The following is a 22914-nucleotide window of genomic DNA, read 5'->3' on the forward strand; positions in this document are numbered from 1 at the left end:
CAAACTGCAGTCTTGCCATTCAAAACTGGCTTTTGTAACACAAGATTCTCTTCTTTTGAAGCAAGAGAAGCATAAATGGGGAACGAATGAGGGCTGGGAAGGGCATGGTGGGGACATGTTAGAGGGCTGTTGTTCTGGAACACTATGGGACTCCTTTTTAAACACTCATTAGAATGGGGCAGATGGAATTAGTGCTTTGCTGCTATTTTATCTCCAGTAGACCTGCCTCATCGCTAACTGCAGATTTAGGGCGTTTGTGGAAATAGATGGTGATGAATGGGTTTTCATTAGTTTAGAAGAGGGAAGACTGCAAAGGAAAGTGCCTCCCAGAACCATCCATCACACTGCCCTGCAATGCCTCTGTAAAAGACTTTTAACAAATGCTGAGCACAGGACAGATCTCATAAAAAAAGCCACTATTCAGATTATTCTGGCAAGGAAGAGAATTGCATCTAGTACCCGTGGGGAAGTGTCTAAAGTAAAATGACCTCTGTTCCTGGTTCTTGACAATGGAAGTGCAAGGAAGCACAGAGAATGTGACTACAAGAAAAAGCAGGGCACAGCAAATGCATGCAGAGTGCTGCTGGCCTCAAGGTATGCTGTGTGCAGGGATGCACGTCCTGCATCCTGTCATGGAGCTGGCAGCTGGGCAGCTCCAAGTTTCAAGAGGCAGACAGCACTGAGTATGGCAGGCTTCAGCTTGAGGGCATGAAATACGTATAGGACTAGAAGAGACTTAATAACCTAAGAGCCAGTTCTCACCCTGCACTGCTGCCTGACCCTGGTCAGGGCAGGTCCTGGGGGAAAGCAGCAGACAGCAGGTACTCTCTGAAGCACCGTGCTGCAGCTGCATCTGCCTCTCTCCCACTCAGTCATGCAGCAGCTTGACTCTCTGTCCTCCCCCTTGGCTCTTGGGAGCAGCCTCCCTGAGCAGAGCTGACTCACCCAGGTGTGGTGCTGGCCAGGTCAGCCCTGATCAATGAGCAGAACAACAGAGCCACAGATGCAGAGCACGGGCAGAACTATGAAATGGTCACCAGCCAAATGCAAGAATCTGTATTCAGCTCTACCTTGTGAGTCACAGCCATGGAAAAGAAGTGTGAGAGAGCAGAGACAACCAGAATGTAAACTTTTGCTTACTTTTTCTTTCATACTCCAAGCCCCACCTCCATCACCCTGCATTACAGTAACAGATGCAGACGAAACACACCTTTCTTGGAGCTGATCTCTATTTCAAAGAAGGCTGCTCCTGCTGGAATAAAATGTGAACACTGGCATGGGTTGTGTACACAAGTCCCCAGAAAGCTTTGCCAGCCTGCTTACTTTCTTCCCTTCTTAAACACCCTGAAACAAATACTATTACAATAGCTCCACCCCTACACAGCTGTGAGAACACTTCATGCAAAACAAAATAAAATAGAAACTAATAGCAACAAAAACAACAGAATAATAATTAAAAAAAAGAGAGAAAAAAAAAAAAAACAACCAACAACAACAAGAAAACTAACCTGAAAACCTCCAAACAGAAATGCCCCTCCCTGGCTACACAGGTCTGGAGATTTCAGTGTTTCCTCATCACCCCTGTGCAAGGGATGGGCTCTGCCTAGACACAATCCAGCACAGAGTCACCAGCAATTCTCCACTCCAGCAGATTCTCAAGGTGCCAGACCTAGTCCTGTCCCAACTTGCAGGCAGCGTGCAGAAGATGTGGGTTCCTCTCTTGGTCACCAGGTGAGTGAAAGGAGAGGGAGGCCCTGAGGAACTGCACTGCCTTGATGCTGGTCTGCCCAGGATTGTCTGGATGCAGAGAAGGCAATACATAGCAGCAGGTTGCTTGCTAAGTAATTACAGTTTCTGCAGACCTGGGAAACATTCCCAGGATTACTGCTGTCTTTGCCTAATCTATAGCAGCAAAGAGGGCAAAAAACAACCACAAAGTCCAAATCAGCACTCCTGTAAGGTTACTATCTACTTCTACACAGACACTGCTTTGTCATTCAGCATAGGGCTATGCATGCTCCTAAGTAACTACGGGGACTCACAGGACACCAGGAGGGAGACACGACTTTCCAGGTTTCTGCAGTGTCTCCCTCAGGCCTTGCTTGATTCTTACATCTAGACAACATCTACAGTAACCCACAGACTTCCCACAGGCCCTGCAGGGCACTGGTCCCAGCATGCTCCAAATGCCTCCTGTTCTCATTGAATCTGGATGAGCATGGCAAGCTGGGACCTGTACCCTTCAAAAGGAACACTGCTCATCTGACACAGAGCAGGACATCTCTGTGGACTGTTTCCCTATAAAAGAGAGAGGAAAAAAAAAACCAAACAAGAGCAATTCTGATTTGCTCCATTTAATTTCAATTAACTACAGCCCTCAGAGGCCAGGAGAGATGCCAATCTAGCAGTTGGTTGGCCATCCCCTCGGGCATGTCCCATTTCTCAGATGCTCCTTTCCCAACCAGGCCTCTGCTCTCAGCTTAAAGAAGTTTTAAGAATTCATTAAATCCCACTGCATTCAACTAATAAGAGCTTTTTCTGCAGTTCTTTTTCCTCTGGAGACTGGAACTGAACAGCACTTGGACAGACAAGCACCATGCTCTGCACTGGGGACTCTGCTACCTCTGAAAGCTCCTGACAGCAACCAGTGTTGTTGCATCCTGTTAGAAAGACGCAATGTAGTTAGGCTGGAAAAGGAGCCAGTGATGTCCTCAAAGTGCTGATACTTCTTTTCCCTCCCTAAGTTGGGAAATAAGCAGCTTATTTCGCAAAAGGCAAGTGGTTCCCTAAAAAACTACTGAAAAAAATGCAAAGGCTGCTCAGCCCCTTCCCCTAGAAAACTGTAAAAATGGAGACACTGTGGCAGCAGGGAGGCTGGGAAGGCAGCAGAGGGACAGCTGCTGTCTCTGGACTGTGCCACAGCCACGACAGGGTCCAGAGAGGCCCGGCTGTGACTTGTAGATGCTTCCTGTGGAGGATACAGGAGCTCAGGGCCTCTCTGCTCTCCAGCTCGTTGTTCAGTGGGCAGTAAGTGGCTGCAGCTGGTCACCACACTGTCCAGGCAGCTGCTGGTACGTTGGCATATCCTGCCCAAACAGACCTCAAGGCTGTTCTGTGATCAAATTTGCTGTCAGCAACCAGTCCCAGGTCAGGCTCCCCTCCTCCGGAGGTGTCTCCTCTGAGCTTGCTGCTGCTCAGTTGCTCTCCACCAGCTTAGCTAGTCCTTGCCGGATCTCACTGAGCTCAAAAATCTTCACGTCCATTATCTCTGCCACCTTGGTGACCTCATTCTGGATCTTCTCCCTCTCAGACAGGGTCTCTGCCAGTGTTTGCTCGGCCAGGTGAAGGCGGCGCTCCAGCTCTGCATTGCGTGCCTCCAGCTCCTGCCAAAGGACACAGCTGCAGTGAGGTGGCTGCCCCAGCGCTGATAGGTGCTGCTCACAGATCTCCACACTTATCTCCACCAAACAGTTCCATCAGCACCCCAGCACAAAGCTGCCCACACCCAGACATCGCAGGTCTGCATCAGCTCTCTCACAGGGGCCCTGCCTACATTAAGCCACAGCATGCCAGCTTGCAAATCCATATGAACGTGTGTCCCCTGACCCAGCCATCTGCATGAGGTTTGAACTGGTGCTAGTGATGTGGATTTCTCACAAACTGATCTTCAAGACTGATGGCATTTGATGTTTAGAAATACTATCCTGGCATGAAAAGCAGTGTCTGGGTGCAGGGCTGAGCCCTGTGACAGATCCCCTCCTTCTTCAGTAACTCAGATAGGCAAATGCAGGCAGTGCCCCCAGAGACTGCACAGATCGTGCTTCCATCTGTGTCCCTGCCCTGAGGTGCAGAGCAGCTTGCATCCCTCCTGCCAGCCAGATTGAGCCATAGCTCTTTTCCCTCAGCCATTGCTGGCCATCCAGCAGGCTGAGCAAGACTTCAGAGAAATGGACAGGTCACAGGATGCCACCATCCCACTTGTATCCCACGCCAGGTCTACAGCAAGGGCTAGAGGAGAGTATGTGCAGGTTGGGTTTGCCACTGCCCGCTGATGGCATCCTGTCTAATCTCTGAGGGATACAAATTGGGTGGAGGAAGGCAGAGACAAGGACCAGTCCCCATCACCCAGAGGCAGCGTTCAGTTTGGCAGTGCTGACATTTACTCTTAAGCTCAAAGGAAAAATGGTCTCTCTGCTCCAAGTGCAGAGGTGTCCCAGACCTGCCATCATTACCTGGAGCTTCTGTAGTGTCTCCTCACGCTCGCCCTCTGCTTCCCATCGGCCGCATTTTTGGCTTTTCAGCATCTGAATCTCCTAAAACACAAGGGGGAAGAGCATCACACCAGATCCACCTTTGTCCCAGGAGGGCCAGCTCCTGTGCTGGCTTATGAAGGCTCCTGGCTTGCGTAGCATCATGTGCAACAACATGAGGTACCTGATCTCAGAGAAGCTATGAATAACAGACAGGGTGTAGGTGATTGACAGGCCACCCAGATTCAGCAGAATTCAGATTTCCTCTGCTTCATGGGGATATTACCTCATCTTTAGCCTTGATCAGCAGCTCTAGTTCTTCCAGGGTTTGGCTCAGCTCTTCCTTGTTGTTCTCACTGGAGGAGTCATGAGCCCCCTGTGACTCCAGTTCTGCTACCTACACAAAAGGAAGGGAGTTATGCTTAGAGACACAGGAATGTCCCTACATCTTATTACTAACAGGCATTTTCTGTCATGTTCTGGATCTCTTGCAAACACAACTGAGCTTGCAACAGGGTAACAGCTCAAATCCTGGCTACTGGGAAAAAAATGTCCCTCCTTCTGCTCTGCATAGATCATACACAAACACACACTGCAGCAAAATCCTGTTTAGAGTCTCCATCTCTGCTTTCTCCTGCAGTCTTGCACTTACAGTAAATTCTGACTGGCTGACATCAAGCACACGAGCCCATTGTTCATAGCAATGGCCAGATCCAGCACCATTTACAGCCCCAGATTGATACTGCTGTGGGCAAGGGAGTTACTGCAGTTCAGTCACAGCAGAGCCAGCAGGAAGGGTTTGTCCAAGTGTGCTTCCCATTCCCAAAAAAATCAGCCCAGTGGCTTCAATTATTCATGACAAGATTCATTTTTAAAGGCTAGTCAGAAAGTCTGCAGCAGCTGCTGATGAGGCCTGAGCTCTCAAAGGGCCTGTGCTGAGCTTTGCAAGTGCAGCTCCAGCACTGAGTACTCTCACATGGACACACTTGAATCCAAACACTTTCCCACAAACAAGGGCAGCCTGCACTAGGATTCATGTAACCGTGGCCACGAGCTGTGAGGCTCACATAGTTACAGCCAGAATCAACCAGCTCTGGTCCCACAACGTCCTGGTTTGGAGACAACTGTCTGGATGTTCCAATGAGTTTGTTTATTCTGTGATTCTACAAAGTCCCCATTGGCTGCCCCTCACTCATGAAAGCTTAACTCCTGTCTCCTGGCTATGAGAACAGCCACCAAACAGCTGAGAATTCACAGAGCGATGGCAAGGAAATGGAAGCTCATGCCAGCCAGCCCTGAAAAATGCACATATGTGTAGGCACAGCCAAGATCTCAGTTATACTTAAGGCAGGCTCCTGTTGCAGAAGAGAAAATTTGCTCTGAACAACTCTTTTACTGTCTGACTCCTCTGCTGAGAACGAGGAAAAGGCACAGTGAATCCTGAGGGATGGTTGTTTACTGCACAGACTGGCCACACAACAGCCATCAAGTGTGAACAGCTGTTAATTGCTATAAAACCCTGCTGTCTTTTGAATGCACTATAAGTGAAATGCTTTTATGCTTCCTTCTCCAGGGCTCCAGAGTCCTTTTCCAGAGCAATTCCAACTGTCCTAACATGCTTTCTTGAATACACTGCAGTTCCTCCCTTCCAAGAAACCCAGCCATGTGACTGTCACTCCTCTGCCCAGTTGCACACAGGCCTCCTCAGTTGATCTGCGACCTCTTTGACATTACGTAGGTCAAAAGATGCTATTATTCCAACTGAACAAGTGCTTGTTTGTACTGTGCAACCCCCGTTTCATGATGTTACAGCTTAGATTCCAGCTAATTATAGCAGATAGAGCAATGTTCATCCTTCGTGCCAGCAGCCAAAAGGCTGTCCTGATGCCCAGCTCAGGAGGAAAACAGGCCTTACTCAGCAGAGCTGGCAGCTAGGAACTACCTTGGAGAAATATGAAGGGGAGCCAGTATTCTAACTTAGTGTTCTGGTTTCCTCCCTTTATCTACAGGGACTCAGCACACTCCCAGCTTGCTCTGCAGAATAAAGGAGCTCTTGTGAGAGGCCCCTGGTTGCGTGACCTTATTCCTTGACACATCTTCCCTGCCAGACTCACACAGCATCCTGAATTTGACACCCATGAAAACTGATGGGAGAACGGGGTCAAGGGCACCATCTGGCTCTGGAACAGGGTTTCCTCTGACCTGTCCTACAAGGGCCCTCCTCTGCTCACCCGCTGCCGCAGTGTTTCCGTCTCCTCTTGATACGCAGCCAGCTGCTTCTTCCACTGGTCCACATTGGCATTGGCTTCATGGAGAGCAGCCACAAGTTTGCTGTTGTTGTCCTGAAGGCTAAAGAATTCAGCTTCCCACTGGACCTCACTCACGGAGCTGTGTAAAAGAATAGGGAAGCATGCAGGACAGCATGAGAGTCTTCTCATAAAGGTTTTGTTCCCTCATATTGCAAACGTGCACTGAAATCATGTTCCTGGAGATGCTGGGCAGCTCTCTACCCTGCACAGCTTTTTATTTGCTTTTTGTCTCACTTCTCAAATTTAAATGTATCCTCCAATCCTTGAATCTGCTTCTCTTTCTTTTTTCCTCTGATAATATTCAACTTCGAGGTCATGTGTGTTTTCTTGAAACTGCAGAAACCACACAGTGACATTAATGGTCAGGGGGGGTTGGCAATGTAGGATTGTGAATCCATTTTTAAATCCCTGTTGGATCTGAGTTTGCTTTGAGTAGAACCCTACCACCCAACTCGGGAGAAGGCAGCAAAGGACACTTGCTTTTAATTTAAAAGTATTCTAAGTGTTCAGCTGGGAGCTCAGCAGGAGCCGCAGGGCAGAATCCAGCCCAGAGTCTTTTGAACAAAGAGCAGAAGCAGCAGGGACTTTGCTGGAATCATCAGGGGAATTAACACAAATGCAGCCTTAGGCCAGCTGGAAAAGTGTGAACATCTTCTGGTATCACAAACTACTGATTTGTAGATAAGTGGTGTGAACTCATCCCTGCTGCAGACTCAAAGCTTCTCCTTCCCATCCTGCATGAATAACAGATTTCACCCCTGAACTGAAAAAAAACTTTCGCCTGGGGAGAAAGGAAATTGTTACAGCGGAGGGTTTGGGCAACAGCAAACTTAGAGCATTCTTTAGCTAACTAAACAAGTATTATGGGGTCAGCAGTTTGACCCCCATCAGATCTCGCCAGTTTGAGCTGAGATCACATGGTTATTTAGGAGCTCTATGAGCACTAGGAGAACAGAACATGCTCCAAATCCTGCCAGAACAGAGAATTTAGAAGCCAGGAACTCATAGCAGCCTCACCCTTCTGAAAGCATCTTCTTCAGACGCTCCTTCTCTGTGCTTATCTCAACATCAGCACTTTGGCTCCTGAATAGTTTATCTTCTCCTGGTCCATTAGAGCTGATGATGGGGCTGGGAAGTACCTGAGGGATGAGGAAGAGGCGGTTATCGTATGGCAGCAAAGAAAAACTGTGGCCACCGGATTCCTGCAGACTCATTCACAACCTGGGTTCACAGGGCTGGCTCTCATTTCCTGTGTTTGTGTGCGAGACCCCAGCTTTCAATGTCAGCTCCTATAGTGCTGTGCACAACATTTACATGGCAAAGACCCTCATGCTCAGCAGAATCAATCATGGTGTAATTATGACTTCAGAAACGTACAGACACAGGGCTTCCTCTTGGACAGGGGAGCTGGTGTCTGTCCTGCTCAGCTCTTCCAGCAGATGCTCTGCTCTCACGTCTTCCCTTTCCCTGCCTCCATGCTATGTTGGGGCAGTGATCCCAGTGCACAGACACCCTGAACAGGTGGGCTCACAGCTTGCCCACACAGCTCTTCCTCCCTCCTGACTTGAGGTACTGAATTCTCTGGCCCTCAGCTTTCCCTTGACAAATGCCAGTGATGTTACAGCCTGTAATTTGAGTCCCATGGCTGTGCCCAACGTGCCAAGTTGCTCAAGCTGGCTGTTTCAGGGTTTTACTGAATTCTTAACACGACTTTCTTGCTGGTTCTCAGAGCAGCTCAAAGGCTTAATGCAGTCTGAACACAGACCTAGCTATGCCACCTGTGTTCAGCTGCAACTCGTTTCAGTACACTGAATTAAGACACCACGTACCACTGGAACTGTGGGGCTCAAGGGAGGGAAACTCTGCTACTGTCACTCACTTTTCAAAGCGTGGAAGAAAAGACTCATACTCCTAAAGTACACCCCCTTCTCTAATACCTCCCTGTTCCTGTGCAAATCAGAGCTAGAAGAGATGGATTCATCCTCCCAGCCTGAGGGAAACTGACAGCAGAGCAGCGATGAACGTGCAAAATCCAAAGCAACCTTTATATCCTTCTCTCCAGAAGACCCTGCCTTCATGGTCTCCCTTCATAGCAGGAAAGAAACTTGGCACAGATGTGGCAAACTATAAAAAGACTCTGAGTAATGAGACTTTGGGATTCTTAGTTGAGGGCTGTGAGACCAGGTGGCTGGTGAGCCCACTGGAGTTGATAGGTAGCCCTTAAAAGCCTGTGATAAGGACAGCCACCTGTCTTCAGAGTCATCTGACATCTAAAAATAGAGCCAGACTGGGCCACAAGATGTATTGAACACCAGCTTCAAGAAGCCTTCCAGAGGGCAATCGAGAAGCAAGACCTGCAAAATACAACCCTGCCTCATCTTGCCCCACAAAGCTCTTTTTGTAGGTGGAGAAACGGAGGCAGGCAAGGTGCAGAAGTTTTTGTTCTGGTCTCTTGCTCCTGTGAGTTCAGCTGAAACTGGTAGCAGTTGAAGATGCTCCACAATGTTTTGCTACTCGCAGTTACCCACAGTTACTCTGTGATGGAGATGCTAAAACAAGATGGGGATTGACCTAAAAGGTACTAGGGGATGGGAGAGAACTGCTGTCCTGGGATTTCCTCTTAAGTCTGAAGCCTAAATTAGCTAGTGCAAATGCAGAAAATCAGAGAGCCCTGATTTAATGTCAGGAGACAGGCCTGCTCTCTGCTCACTTGCAAACAGAAAAACGATCAATTATTGAAGGACGAAGCTCATGTTTGAAGCTGCATTAACGCAGGGACTGCAAACCAGTAGTAGCAGATGATGTGTGTACAGGCTGGGGGAAGCAGGACAAGGCCTGCATGCCCACACGGCAGCAAACACTGCATGTGCTGAGTGCTGGCTGCCAGATGGCTGCAGGCAGGGGTCATGCATACCTATGTGTGAGCTCTCCCGTGATGAGATGAGGCATGCTGAATGGGAAGGGTGAGCATGGGCTTACACTGAGGCCATTTTAGCACTGCTGAGTCAAGTACGAAGAATGAACTGAGCCTTAAGGCCACTTCCAAGATGTGTGCCAAATCACCTTCTGATCACCTCATACCTTCTGCTGTAGCTGTGCATGGGAAATGGACACATCCTATTGTGACATCTGTTGCACTCAGCCTGATATAAACAGAACAGCAGAGTGTTTCTCCACTCTCTGCTTGCCTCCCAGCCAGGGAAGCTCTCATAGTTGCAGCTGACCATGAATCTGTCTTGGTTCTGCTACGAATGCTCTATTCAACTCTCTTACTCATGTGCCACATACTAAGATGGGACTAAGATAGTGGGAGCCAAAATCCAGGTGGGTTTTGCCCATTTTTCCATTCCACATGACATTTCCAGTCTCTTGAGAGCCACTGCCTCTACCTCCCCCTCTTTTCCCTGCAGGCCAAGGTACTGTTCACACTCCCTCCTCCTCCTGCTGCCATTCCATCTGTATTCAACCCAGAGAACGCAGCATCCTCCATCCCACAGCTCCTCTCCTTCTGCCAGGAGCTCAGTGAAATCCATAGCCACCCCTGGAGAGCACTACTTGGGAGGGCAACTTCAGCATCAATGCCAAACTGCTGCAACATGAGAAAAAGATGCGTAGACATCTCCACAGCTTATCCTCTCCTCTCCAGACTCCTGCTGCTGGAATTGATTTAGTTATACAGGGACAGGCAGCAAATTGCAAGTGTGACAAATGTGAGAATGATAAGTGACGGGCTTCAGCTTTCTGGTCTGGGGAAAAATGAAATTGAATGACTGGTTGTCATGCTTGCATCTCTTAGTGAAGATTTCCCCAAGGTGGAAGGTAGTGATTTCTGCAGGGATAGCACAGCTCCTTCTCTTCTACAGTGAAAGCAGGGCAGAAATGGAAGAAATACAGCAGGGACTCCCCAGTCACCAGTGCTAAGAAATCACTTTGTCTTTCTGAGACCATCAGCTACCAGAGACACTTGGGAGAGGAACTCCTCTGCAGCCCCAGCAAGGGAACAAAAATGGCTGGAAATGCCATGTATCTTTTCTCCTATCTTCTTCAGCCAGGCAGCATGCATTCTTGCATGTTGCTTGCCTATTACTGTCACACTGAGTCCACAGAGAGCCAGTAACTCTAAAGAAAATAAAGCCAAAAACCACCATCACCGCTAACAGAAAACCCAAAACCTCCTCCAGCATGGTTTTATCAAGACAAATGTTGAACTGGCAAAGAGGGAGGAGTGTCAACCTTCCAAGAACTCCACTTAAGCAGAAATCATTTTATCCACTTCATGTGCTTCAGCAGAGTGACATCAGGGTCACAGGTGTCATCAGAAAGAGAACCTCCAACCTCAGTGTCTATCAAGAAAGCTTTTGGGCAGAAAAGACAGAAGCAAAAGTTACTAGAGGAGATCAGCACAGTGGCCATTTTCCCTAGCAGCCGCTGCTCTGCAGTAAGCTTTATCCCTGAACATCCCCAAGCATTACCTGGTGAGATGTGATACTCAGGGCAGGATTGGTCAGTTCTGTTTTATCCTGGGACTTCTCCCTTGCCAAACGTGCTGCTTCTTTCACCTCCTGGAACTTCTCTGCGAACTGGAAGGAAGCAGAAAAGTCACTCTGCTGCTAAACTGAAATGTGGAACAAATTAGAATCAATGTCTGGGTCACTCCTCCCTTTGTTATTTCATTTTATGTGCTTTCTACTTCAATTAATAATAAAAGTGAGGAAATAGCCCCTACCTGCCCATGATTCCAGCACTCAGAACTGTGAGAGCAGCTAAATACTCATGGATCCCTAAGTCCAAATTCATTTTGTAACAATCAAGAAGCTCTACAAGGATTACTTTAAGCCATTTCCTCCTATCTTTGCATCTTGAATTAGGTTTTAGCACACTGGGAACAGCACTACATCAAGACCCCAGTGTTTCTATTTCCTCCTGAGTCTGATCTCTCCTTCTGGGTTTCAGGGACATTGTTCTTACTGGGATCAGGTCTCTACCAGCATCTGCCACATTACCTGGGAGAGGTGCTGCTCTGAAGCAAAACCCAGTCCATATACTGTGTTGGCTCGGCTATCTGCCCACTGTCCAAATTTCTGGGATGTCTTTGTGAAGGTCATGTTGGGGGTGATAGTGCTGTTGATGATTGCCTGTGGAGAGAGGCAAAAATGAGTTAGAGAGAACTCCATCCTGCTGCCCCAGGGTGTAGTATGGGATCACCACAATCACTGAGCACTCTTGGAACTCAGGGTAGAAACTCTCTTTTAATAAAGCAGCTATTCAGGGTTCTGGGGACCAAAAGTCTTTCTAGTCTAGCTATGAAACACAAACAGGTGTGAATCTTTTTGTCTACTGTAAGAAAAAAATAAATAAGAAAGCCTGAATGTTACAATCTTTATTGGGCCTCCATTGCTAGAAGAAAAGAAAAGATGCAGAATGCCTTGGGGACTGAACAACTTTCTGATGTTCTTCACTTTCATGGCAAGTAGGAATTAAAAAAACAAGAAGTAAAAGGCTGAAACTGCACTTAGCACAAGCTATTACAGAACACTGTTGGTTAGAGTAGCAACACAATGAACTGCTTGAGGAGATTGCAGAATCTCTGCCACTGGAGGTCTTCAGAAACAAGTCAGAAAAATCTCTATCAAGAGCAGTTTGGGGAGAATTAACCTTGTCTTGGGGGTAGCAACTGAACAGACTGCAGCACCTCTGTTTGCTCCTTCTGTCTACATGGGTCAGTTTCAGCACAGGATCAAGGCTCTTAGAAAGATCTCTTTTGCATGCTCAGAGAGGAGAGAGCCAAGGAGAGAGAGAAGATAGCACACTTCTCATTAGCACAGAGCCTAGCGTCCATACTGAGTACATTCAAGCATGGAGGCAGTGCTTTATCTTCTATTCCTTGTAGTAAAGACACCAGAGTGCTCCATGCTGGAAACTAATCAACGTGACACAAAGCATCCAGAACAGCACATCAGTTGGAGACAAACTTGCTTTCCAGCTGTGATGCTGTCAGCAAATGCTCCCTACCTTGGTGCCCCCCACACTGATGATCCGGTACACATTGCGCGTGGCATCGTAAAAATAGGAGACAGTCAAGGCGTGTTTGCTGGCGGGGATCCAGTTTCTTTTGGTAGCAGGGTCAATTTGGAAAACATGGGCTCTGGTGCTGAAGATTGGCTGCTCCCTGCAACAGAAATGAACAGAGCTGTAAGGGCAGAGGGGAAGCTGAGCAATGGGGGAAGGGGACTGACTTTCTGGCACTTGCATTGCGTTATGCATCCCCAGTGGCACTTCTGCTATTTGCCTCCAATCTAGAGATATGTGACAGTGGGAGCTAAGCACAGTAGCTCATATGGACATAGTAACAAAGCCACCAAGGGTGTTTAACTATAGGCAGAAGTTTTCCTCTAGATCTTCTCTGTCCTGCTCCGTTGTCTTCACACATTTCTAAAGACCACAGCCTAGTCACAGCAGCAACAGCACCCCAAGGTTAGCAAGCCTTACTCACACATTCACCCAGGGATCAGCATTCAGCTTGCAGGTAGAAACACAAACAGGACATCACAACCTCGCGTTCTGTCTACCAGATGGTCCTACACAACACAGCTGCTGTGGCAAAGTTAAGCTAATAATTAGTGGTTATATTATTTTTAGCCAGATTCGAAGTTTTCTTTCACTATCCCTTGGCACATGAGCAAACAGTTCATGGTGACTTCACCAGCTATATGATTCTCTGGCTGCTGTGCTGCTTGCCCTTCACAAGATATCTCTGACCTGGAGCTCTGGGAAAGCGGATGGATGAATAGATGGAGGATGGGTTTGGGCTGTGAACACAAGTGCCTTCCCCTCAGCACAGCTCTTCCTCCCTTGACTCATGCTTGGGAAGCACATCCTGCAGAGAGAGGTCATGCTGCAGGATTAAAAGCAAGTCACTTAAGAATGAATTAAAGGAAGCACTTCACCACACAATGTGCAGCTGCTGCACGAAAGCAAGTAGTGCCTGGATTCTGTAACCAGTAATATCCAAGCTGAACTAAGGAACTGAATCTCAGGCATCAGGATGTAATCTGAGCATTTCAAGAGGCAGGAAGAAATGTTTCCATGACACAACAGACCAGGTGCATCAGGGCTTGCAGTCTCCATTTTACTTTGTTTAAAACCCAAGGCACTGGCCATTTCCACACTTCAATTCAGTGAAGCCTGATGTGGTTGGATGTATCCCATGACTTCTTGCCTGGATAAAACAGCTGCAAACAAAGCATAGTCACAATCCTGTGACATGCAAGTCCCCGAAATCCAGAAATTTATTTCCAGCCTATTTTAAGTTCTCACAGCTGCAATGAAGAGAACAAGATGATGACTGTACCTGGTGCTTTCTGAATGCATCAACAAAACTTAGGAAGGAAATAAAATTCTCCCTTTGACCTCCCTTTTTCCAGCTTTGTCCTCTGGTTACAGTCCTGACTCAGCTCTCTTATTCAGAAGAAGCCTGTGCAAGGGTCTGAACCAGATATTTCTGAACATTCCCTCTGTCTGGTTTAATTCAGCCACAGCTTTTTTTTTCAAATGAGACTCAAATTCTCTGGGCTGCACTAACAGATACTATAATTTACATGGATCATGACTTATCCTTCAAGACACAGAATTTACAGAGCTGGGGAAAATGAACGTTTCTGTGCCTTAACCCCCAAGTCCTGGGCCAGTGTCAGAAAGAACAAAGGAAGGACATTACCTAGTTGTAGACATTTGTTAGTAAGTGTAAGACAGGCCACAGGCCAGTGGAGTTAGTATACGTCTCTCCTCCAGCAGCTTCCTTCTCAGGTCTCCTAGCTGGATTGAGACTCCTTTTTGGTTTTGCCTCCACAGTGATTCATTTCCTAGCGATGGAAAAAGTCAGCTGTTATTTATCACACAGAACACAGACAGTGTTCAACCAGGCAGCACTTAGGGGGTTCGTTTGTCCCAAACTCACAGAGCTTGTAATTTGTAATGATCTCTCATCACTGAGCAAGTTTTCTTTCCCTGTCATGGGAGATAATTGGGTGAGCTGTGTAACTGGAGCAAATCCCTCTGGCAGCACGAGCCAGCTGCTGGGAGTGGGCCATGGAGGAGCCTGGAAGGCTCTAATGTTTCCAGTCATGCACACGTGACACTGGCTGCAGTGACACCATGATGGAAAGCCCTGCTCAGAGATCACCCCTCACATGCACAGCAGTTATTCCTGTGCTCAGCAGCAACGTCTGCTCCTGGAATCAATGGAAACCATCCTGCTGACTGCAGCGGGTTTCAGACCAAGCAATGGATCTGATGGCCCCTGCCATGTGCCCTGACTGAGCTCCCAGACCCTCCTGGAGATTCTCCTTCTCTGATTGCAGCAACAGTGCTGTAGTAGCACCTGGGTATTACTTTCCCTCTTAACACCAGGAACGGAAAATAAAATGCCACTGGAACATCTATCAGAATATCAGAATCTTCACAGTGGTTTGCTTACGTTTTTTCCACTTGCACGAGGCTGACTTGGCTGCTTGCTTACCCAGAACACAGATGAGGCACGCATGCCTGTTCCCTGCTCAGGTACAAGGAGCTATGCGCCAGGTATGCTGAAATTTGCACCACTGTTGGTGTCAGTGGGAAGGGAGCTCTGCTTTCATGCCTTTCTGTGATCACTGCTGTCTCAACACTTCTCATATGTTTGTTCCTGCCTTATGGTCTTCCCCAGAGCAACAAGACTTCATGCTGTCTCTGACAGGTCTTTCCCTTTCAGTTACAAATGTGAAAGTCACACAGACTTCACCAGCAAGCTGAGAGATACACCAGATGTGCTTTGCTTCCAACAGAAAGCAAACTGCCAGCAGCAGCAGCAGGGCATGTCTATGACTTCACCTGCATACTTGGTGCCAAGGAGGGAACTCCAGCACCCATCTCCCTCTGAGAGAATTAAAATATGCAGAATCTCCCAAAATTCTGTTTCACATCTCCCCTTTCCTTACTGTAAGCAGAAACAGTTGCTGCCAATTTGCAAGTCCCTAATAATGGATTTTTAAGACAGCATAATGAGACCAGCATGTTATTGCCTCCTCATAACCACCTGAGTACAGCAGCAGCCTGGCATGTGAACAATGCTTTCTAGGAAGCAGTTCCTGAAGCTCTGTAGGTAATGATCGAGGAGAGCTTTGTGCTCTGCTTGGGAACAGCACTGAGATGTTCACACTCTTTTCTTGTGGAGGGGGAAAAAAAGATGGTTTTGTAAATCCAGCAAAATGATACAGAATATATCTAGGTAGTAAAATAATGTATTGCACAGGATGCAATGGAAGTGTGGAAGCCTTCCTTTCAGTACTCACATACTTGTTTGACAAGGTTAAAGCAGACATTACACAACAAAAGCTCTCCTAGGGTCTAAATGGTGAAGCACAAGAGAAATAGCAGGCAGCAGTAACTGCAAGAGGGGAAAAAAAAGCAAGGAATTGAGACTACACTGGTGTGAGAACAGGGGAGGTGAGCAGCTCTGGGAAGGTCCTGACAACAGAGCCTGTGCAGCCTGCAGATCGAGGGTACGCATCCAACAAGGCACCAGGGAGCTCTACCTTACCCTCTCTGAAGTTTCTCAGCAGAACCACAGCAGGGTTTGGCACAGCTCAGCACAGCTGAGTGGGTTTGCAAGGAGGGGGCACAAGGAATACTGCAGGGCACTGGCATCCCTGCTGAAGGTTCAGAGCAGGAAAAGCACAGGTGCTGAAAGCTGTATCTGAGATGCATGAGCAAGGTACTGTCTGAAGAACACCCACCTGTGATCAGCTTGCTTCTGGCCGAGCTGCTGGCCCCTTGTCTCCAAAAACACTACAAAGCATTTAAAAATAGTCCTGAAAGTGCCTAGGATTCAAACTGCCGTGTTCTCTTTCCCATTACAGCCCTCTTTCCCCTTTTAAGTGTCTAAACTAGGTTCACCACACATCCCTAAATGCTGCCTCTTCTTTTCCTGCTCCCGGCTAGGAGTCCCTGTAACAACTAATCCAGCTGTTCTTTGTAACACCAAAGCACCTGGCTCCAGGATGTTGTCTGAGCACAAACTCAGCTACCTCCTTTTGTTGATTCTCCTTAGAGAAGCTGGAAGAAGGTCACTGGGTGTCTGGGGATGACATAGGAGCGGAAGGGATGGATCAATCATAGCTGATTTGCTCACCAAATGGAGTTCGACCCAGTGGTCATTAAGATGGCATGCAAAAAATGCATGCTGGTCTCATTTCTACCTTGATTCTTATACTATTCTCATTACTACAATGTCCAAATTGATTTCTTAACGAATAGCTGCTTATTTCACCATCGCAATGAGCAGATCATTATTTGTCCTCTTATTTTATGGCCCCAGTAGAGTTGCAAGGACTGAGAGAGCCAAAGGAACTGAGTTGGCCAGCACTGAGCAAGGGGCCTCACCATGTTGGGACATATCACTAAGCTGCCAAGAGCCTGGAGGAGAATACCCTGCAAGCAATGGCATGTGTCAAAGAGGTACAGATGGCATCAGTTCAGTCCCTTGCACTAGTGCCATGTTTCACCTGTGGGGTATGCTGAGCAGAGAAAGTACCAAAACCTGGATGAGATTAAAACCAGTGCTGCTCTCCAATTCTGTGTAATCTGAACACATATGTCAGTAGATTTACGGACTGTCCTCGAGTGTCCTGGCCGGATACAGGCTCTTTATAGGCCTGTAAGCCTGTTCCTATGTAAGATGTTCTGAAGAAATCCAGTGCTTCTGCAGACAGAATGCGCCAGAGAATCTCCCCTGCAACACAAAAGGATATAAGCCACCTCCCAGGGAGGCCCCTCCAAATGGGCCTGCAGCTACAGCTGTTCAGGGGCAGCACCAGGGGCTGGCACCAGCTCTGTTCCCCTGGAGCACTGCAGTGCGAGCAGCACCTCCCCAGGCCCCACAGCACCGCACAGCATCCAAGCTGAAGCAGAGCTCCTGCCAGCAGGGAGCTTGTCTGCCGGCTCTACCACACAGAGAGCTCTCAACACACATCTACACCTGCAGCGGGGAATCACCATCAATTCCTTTGCTTGACATGTCTTTAATGGAAGGATTTTACAAAGCATTTTCTCTAATCCTCATTAGATAAATACTCCCAATCCAGCAGATGGATCTAATAACCAAATAGAAATCAAAAAGCGAAGTGATTTTTCCATTTAGACCACAGAAGGCATAGATAGAGCTGGGAACAGAGCACGTTCCCACTGCCACCTCCAGCCACAACACCCAGTGTAAAATGCTATGAAGCAACATCCTCCGTTTTAAGGAATAGTTTGTGTTGCAGGATGGAACAGCCAGCCCTTGGAAGAAATGTTCAGCAAGACATTTATCTCTGAGCCTGAATTTCAGGCACTGTGGCAGCTTCTGTGTTTCATTGTGTGCTGTCTTCTCTTTTTCAGCTGCCTGGTGGGTTCTTCACACAGCATGGTCTTCTCAGAGAAATGATGCTTTGCTGCATTTACTTTTGGGGAGTATTTCCAGTGCAAATACCACCTCTTTAGGAAAAACCCATTTGACAGTTACAGGCTCGCTCTCCTCAGTGGGTTCCCAACCCTAAGGGCAACTGCTAAAATACAGCCTTCCTGCCAGACCTCTTTGAAAGGAAGAGAGGGAGAAGAATAAAATAAACCCTTTTATTATTTTTTTTTTCTTTAAACACTCTTTGCTTCAGATTTTTTATGGCACCCAGCAACGTCTTTGCTCAGCAGCTTCTACACAGGGCGTGGGGAAGTGTTTCTGCCTGCACCACTGCATTTGGCTGATGCTTTGTGTCCTTGTTTTTCTCCGTTTTTCCTGTGCAATCTGGGGGATTTTTCCTACTGAGAATCTTTTATTTTTCTCTCCTTAGCAATTCTGGCCTCACAATCCTGTCTACCCACCCGAAACACGCCTATTTAGTAAACCAAATTACTTACTACCTCCTGCCCACCTGCCCCCTTTGCTGCATGACCAGAAAGAAATCTTGTTATAAGTGCTTTGGAAAGGAAAGCTTTTAGAGTCACCATTCCCCGAACAGATGCTGTTTGAAGCAGCAGCTGGGATGTGCCAAGGAGGCTGAGCTTGGTCCTCATTAACTGCATTTGCCTTGGTGTTCCTGGATGGGGTTCAGCCAAGGGCACCTCTACAGGTCCACGTGCTGTTCCCCCTCTCTCTCATTGCAGCTTCTCTTTGCAGGGACATTCATTTACTTGTCAGACAAAGAAGTCTCTGCATTTGGATGCAGAGAAGGTGATAATTTTAAATATCTTGCTCTGCATCCAGGCAGTCCGTAGCCCCCCTTCATCTAAAAACCGAGACAAAAATGCCGTATGAGGAACCACAAAGTACCAGCAGAATCGTTGGTTTCTGTGAACGATGGGCACAACAGTGCACAGGTACAAGGGCAGGGAGCAGCTCTGGGGTGTGATAGCAGCAGGACACCTTCAAGAGCACAGAGACCTAGGAACATATTTTTGCACTGTGCCCTGCGGCTGGGCTCAATGCACAGCCATGTAAGTCCCCAGAAAAGAAGTCATCCGATAAAGGTCCATGGACAGCATTGGGTAAGGATTTCCCAGCTGCTGTGGTGGGAACTTTGCAGTTCTCACTGTTATCTTTCCTAAAGTTCTTTCTCTCCAAGGACAACTTTCCTGGACGGGTCCAGCTTGTGCAGAGCAGATGGGGGTACGTGAGAGCATGTGAGCACCAAAGATACATGGCTCAGCTCTGGCGCCCGGCCCAGCACCACGCTGAGTCAGCTGGGAGGCCGTGCTGGCTGCGTCAGGGCTCTGCCTGCTGCTGATCAGAGCCAGCACTCTCATGTAAAAAGCCCACTGTGCAGTGTGGTGCTGGGTAATTTGAGGGAGGGGCTGGGGGGGAATGCATTTCAGCCCACCAGGACTCGGTATTTCAAAAGGCAGAACTGGAGCATAAAGAGGATGTGAGAACCAGTTTCCTTCTCCGCTGCTGTCTATCTTTGTTTCCTTTTATCCTCCCTCAGCAGCCTGAATAGCTGATGACTGCATGTCAGTGCTTTCTGAGGAAGTGTGGACTCACAGGACTGCAGAATCAAACCTCATTTCTTCCTCATTGCCTGTTTTCTGAAAATCTAACTTTTCCCAAGTCAGGGACTGGGTCTCACTACCTCCACAGCCTATGGAAGCTATTGCTTCCTCACAAATGGGAGCAGAGGGCGTGCATGGATACTGCCTGCTAGGATTTGGGTACTGGCCTGCAGGACGTGATCAGCAGACACTGAACTGCTGTAGTAACAAAGTTTGGGAAGGCTCGCTCACAGCCCTTTGCTCCAAACACCAGGCAGGTTTTCAGGCCCTCTTAGCTACAGCCTTGCTTTCATCCAGTGCTGCATCAGGTCACCTGGGGCGAAATGCTTAGATGCTGCTGGAGTCCAGGTGGGACCAGCAGAGACCACACTGCTCTACTGGCAGCCACACAGGGAAGGCTGAGCAGTGAAGCTCCGGCAGCGTTAGCTGGAAGCTGCCTGTGGGCTGCTTTCCCTGTGGCCTCCCCCAACTCCCAAGAGATTACCCAGCAGGGTTTAGCACAGGAATGAAAAGCAGCTGCCTCCTGGCCTGCCTGCAGATAAAGGGCAGCAAAGGAATCCTGGCTGAATATGCTCCTGTTGGGAACAGCAGCAAGCACGCAAGGTCAGGCAGAGAGAACGGGGATCAAGGGCGTTTAAAGGCATACGTATCCTTATCCTTGTTATTTTTTTTCCCCTCTCTCAGAAACCAGTCTCTATTTACAGAGCATCTTGGTTGTGCAGCTGGGTGTCTGTAACACAACCTACACATTCACTTTCCTCAGACAACTATTCTGCTACTGAGCATCAGCAGTTCTTTCTTTTGATGCACTGCTGGAAGTCTGTAGAGCAAATACAGTTAGAAAACAGCAGAGCTAGACTGAAACTGAACAATTCTTCATACATTCCAGAAAAAAACACGTTCAGTAATAAAGAGAACCAAAGAAATGGACATAGACACGAACTCCAAAATGGATTCTACCTCTGCTTCTTGACTGCAAGCCACAGGACCCATCTGACAGGCACACGTCTGCTTTCCCTCAGCTCCTTGAGGTCTGCTGCCATTTTCAACCCGTACTCACAAGAGCTCCAGGAGCACAACCAGCACAAGGGGCAGCTCTAGCTGCTGCTCACAGTGCAGTGGCACTACACGTGAGCGGGTGAATTCTTTGATAAATGGGACAAATGGGAAAACTACACTGATCAGATTAGAAGTTGTACCTACTTGTGCTTCTGTCTTCTATGCAGTTAGCAGTCAGAGAAATGTAAGTGCCTACTGAAGTCTCAGCTGGATCCAACTACATTCACTTCCCTCTCAATCAAGTGTTAGTTACAACTATATTCTTCAGAGAGGAAGTGCTGATGTGTTAATACAAGAGTCCAAGGCCAGTTTGTCTGTGGAAACCAGAATGTGATGTTACCAAAAACATTGAATATGGAGGAACAAAGCTCAGAATCCCTGCTTCAAAAATAAGTTAACTAAAGCCAACAGAACAAGCCAGAACGTCATTTGAAGGTGGTACACTTTTAATCTTTTGTATTGAGAGGAATCTAACTGCTGCTGAAAGCTACTTAATATCCCCATACTTAATATCCCCATGTGATCAACGTACAAGTAAGAAGACCTTTTAAGTCAGGAGATAAGTGGAAATATGGAATTTTGGGTGGAAATGTCATCTCTGGCTTAGTTTTGTTAGTACACTGCTGCAGTTACACAGGGAGATCCAAGCAGACTGAGATGACATCAGCTCAGAGCTCCTTCCCTGGGAGCTGGTGGTCTGAAGTCACAATGACTGCTGTTAACCGTGGCTGTTCCAAGCAGGGTTCATTCCCACCTCTGGGAAATACACTGCGCTGTCACAAGCTGCCTGCCTGCTACGCCCTTCCTGGCACTTCCAGAAGTTTTACCATAACTTTGTGCATCACAGGAAAAGTTACAGGAAAACAAGGCCACTTTCTGCTTTAACCTGGATTAGCACATACCCTGCCAACTTCAAAGGCTCTATGCCTGCTTCACACTGCTGTCACTTTTGATTCCTCACCTCTACCTGTTCTGTGTCTTGAAGGTGTGTCTGCCTGCTTGACTGTTTTATCTACACAGTCTATAAGGAATATCAGCAAGGGGAAAACAAGCCTCTAAGAATCTCACTTATTTGTCTTGTAATGCCAAACCCACACAAGTGGAGGGGGTTGATCAGACAGATCCAGCACGCTTTCAAACAGCCACGAAGAGTTTAATACACAAGAAACTCCCAACAGTGTGTCAGGTCCTTCAGCTTACATGACTGAGATTTATAAATAGGGCATAAATTAAATACCAGGCTAAGCTCCTGTTTCCATGCCAAAACCCACTGCCACATCCACACAGCATTATTTCATTACAGAATACTGGAGCAGAGGTTTTCAATCAGCTGTGTACCCACTCAGAAATGCAAACAGGATCCATTTTCCTGAGCGCCAAAGTGACCACAGCTGAATAAAATCTCTTCACTCCCGACTTCTGGAAAAGTTTGTGAACACAGCCCAGACCCACCCAGGCTCACACTTTGGGTTTTGTACAACAAATGTATCACCAGAGGCTTCCCTTACACATGAGTTCATTTATAGAAGTTGCAGAGACTTACAATTACGTACTTTTTAATAACAAAAAATGAAAAGCTAAGTCTAAACTTTAAAGCTCACGGTGTATGGGGGGGAAAAAAAAAAAAGCAATGTAAAACCATTTCTTTTGCAGTTACGTTAAAAATAGCTCAGCTGCCATGAATAATAAATGCAATTCAAGAATAATAAAGTGCCAGACTCACCCCATCTCTGCCTGGGCGTCAGCTTCTTTTCTCTCCCGTCCTTTCTTCAGCTGCCTTAGATTCTCTCCACGTTGTGATTTATTTCTCCCTTCCTCTTTCTTTCTCTGTCTCTCTCCGGATCCGGATGCTCTTTAAATTTCCTCCGGAATTTCACTTTGAAATCTGCTAGCTTTGCGGTCGGTTTCCAACGCCCGGCAACCGCCGGCCGCGCGGGGCAGCGAGGGCAGGGGCGGCCCGGAGCCCCCCGACCTGCGGGAGCCCAAACCCAGCGGCGGCCCCGGGCGCTCCGCGGGGATGTCGGGCGCTGCCCCGGCCGCTGCGCTCCCCAGCAGCTCCCCCTGCGTTCTGGCTCCCGGGCTCCCTCCTTCCCTTCAGCATGGGAGGGGAGCAGCAGGATTAGGTGGTGCTTTTGCAAGCGCTTTCAGACAAAGCCGTCTGCTCGCAGCTGCTCCGGCAGCCCCGCAAGTTTCTCCCCGCAGCCCAAAAGCCCAGCCACCGCTGCCGCTCGTCCTCC

The 22914-nt window shown here is 47.9% G+C and overlaps 1 protein-coding gene across 2 annotated transcripts; it reads right to left on the reverse strand.

Annotated features, from left to right (window-relative positions):
• Window positions 1-1030: 1030 nt before the first annotated feature.
• Window positions 1031-22898, reverse strand: HOMER3 (homer scaffold protein 3). 2 transcript variants are annotated; one of them, XM_048927265.1, is made up of 10 exons: window positions 22401-22898; window positions 14277-14421; window positions 12572-12728; window positions 11563-11694; window positions 11032-11139; window positions 7577-7698; window positions 6482-6638; window positions 4537-4647; window positions 4233-4313; window positions 1031-3383 (listed from the first exon to the last, which is right to left on the reverse strand). In XM_048927265.1, the coding sequence occupies exons 2-10, from the start codon at window positions 14288-14290 to the stop codon at window positions 3195-3197; spliced, it is 1071 nt and encodes a 356-aa protein (XP_048783222.1). In that variant the 5' UTR covers window positions 14291-14421; window positions 22401-22898; the 3' UTR covers window positions 1031-3194. The 2 variants fall into 2 exon arrangements, with proteins under 2 accessions (XP_048783222.1, XP_048783223.1); XM_048927266.1 differs by lacking the exon at window positions 14277-14421 and having other exon boundaries at window positions 22401-22893.
• Window positions 22899-22914: the final 16 nt, after the last annotated feature.

Source organism: Lagopus muta, chromosome 26, assembly GCF_023343835.1.
Source record: "Lagopus muta isolate bLagMut1 chromosome 26, bLagMut1 primary, whole genome shotgun sequence".
In the NCBI taxonomy this organism is placed as follows: Eukaryota; Metazoa; Chordata; class Aves; order Galliformes; family Phasianidae; genus Lagopus; species Lagopus muta.